Source organism: Manacus vitellinus, unplaced genomic scaffold (assembly GCF_001715985.3).
Source record: "Manacus vitellinus isolate BGI_N305 unplaced genomic scaffold, ASM171598v3 scaffold_72_pilon, whole genome shotgun sequence".
NCBI lineage: Eukaryota > Metazoa > Chordata > Aves > Passeriformes > Pipridae > Manacus > Manacus vitellinus.
Window position 1 is genome coordinate 2,571,044 of NW_021940764.1, and position 1,267 is coordinate 2,572,310.

At 63.2% G+C, this 1,267-nt stretch overlaps 1 protein-coding gene across 1 annotated transcript in view; it reads left to right on the top strand.

Moving 5' to 3' along the window:
• Positions 1–25: 25 nt before the first annotated feature.
• Positions 26–1,267, top strand: part of ATXN7L3 (ataxin 7 like 3) — a gene marked incomplete at both ends in the record, with an annotated part of 5,534 nt that continues 4,292 nt past the window's right edge. Inside the window, 2 exons of the mRNA XM_029964478.1 lie at positions 26–161; positions 1,159–1,263. Of these exons, the coding sequence (XP_029820338.1) occupies positions 26–161; positions 1,159–1,263 (241 nt within the window). The remainder of the gene's footprint in view (positions 162–1,158; positions 1,264–1,267) is intronic.

Sequence of the window (1,267 nt, forward strand, 5' to 3'; positions counted from 1 at the left end):
CACTAACAGCCCCCCCTGGCCCCCCCAGGCCATCGCACACGAGATCTACACGGAGCTGGTGGAGGATGCCTGCCTGGGGCTCTGCTTCGAGGTGCACCGGGCTGTCAAGTGTGGGTACTTCTTCCTGGATGACACGGACCCTGACAGCATGAAGGACTTTGGTGAGCCCCCCAAGCTCCCCCTGGGGTCGGGGTGACACTGGTGACAGGGACACAGCAGCCCCCTGCTCCCAGTGCCAGTGGAGAAGCTGTGGGGGAATTGGTGGTCCCCAGGCACAGGGGGTTGGGTTTAAGGGGTGCTGAGGGGGATTAAACACCCAAATGACCCCCTGGCAGTGACCAAACTGTCCCAGAGGGGTAAGTGTGGGGTGAACTGAACCCCAAAACATGGTGCTGGGCCCTGGGGGGGCACAGCTGGGGTGGGAGGGGAGTGGAGACCCCCCCCGACTGTGCTGCTGCTGGTTTCAGTCCCCCCAAAAGCTGCCTTGAGGCTCTTGGGGAGGATCTGGTAGCCCAAAGGATCCCCCCCAGAGCAGAATGGGTGTCTCAGGAGGGTCTGGCAGCCCAAAGTACCCCCCCAGAGCAGAGGGGGGTCTTGGGAGGGTCTGGCAGCCCAAACAGAGAGTCTGGTAGCTCAGAGACCTCCCTGAACCAGAGTGGAAGGGAGGGGGTCTGACAGCCCAAAGGAACCCCCAGAGCAGAGAGGTGGGTATCAGGGGGGTCTTGGGAGGATCTGGCAGCCCAAAGGACCCCCCAGCACAGAGCAGGGATCTTGGGTGGGGGGTGTGGCACCATGAAGGGAGGGTCTGTTAGCCCAAAGGACCCCCCAGAGCAGAGAGGGGGTCTCAAGAAGGTCTGGCAGCCAAAAGAACCCCCAGGATCAAAGTGGGAATCTCAGGAGGGTCTGACAGCCCAAAGGAAGGGCCTGGCTGCCCAAAGCTCTCCCCAGAGCAGAGGGGAGATGTCAGGGGGTTCTTGGGAGGGTCTGGCAGCCCGAGGGACACGCTGAGCAGAAGGGGAGTTTTGGGAGGGTCTCAGTGGGGTCTGGCAGCCCAAAGGAAGGGTCTGGCAGCCCAAAGGAAGGGTCTGGCAGCCCAGAGCCTCCCCCCAGAGCGGAGTGGGGGTCTCAGGGCAGGGTCTGAGCGTGTCCCCCCCGCAGAGATCGTGGACCAGCCGGGCGTGGACATCTTCGGGCAGGTGTACAACCAGTGGAAGAACAAGGAGTGCGTGTGCCCCAACTGCAGCCGCAGCATCGCCGCCTCCCGCTT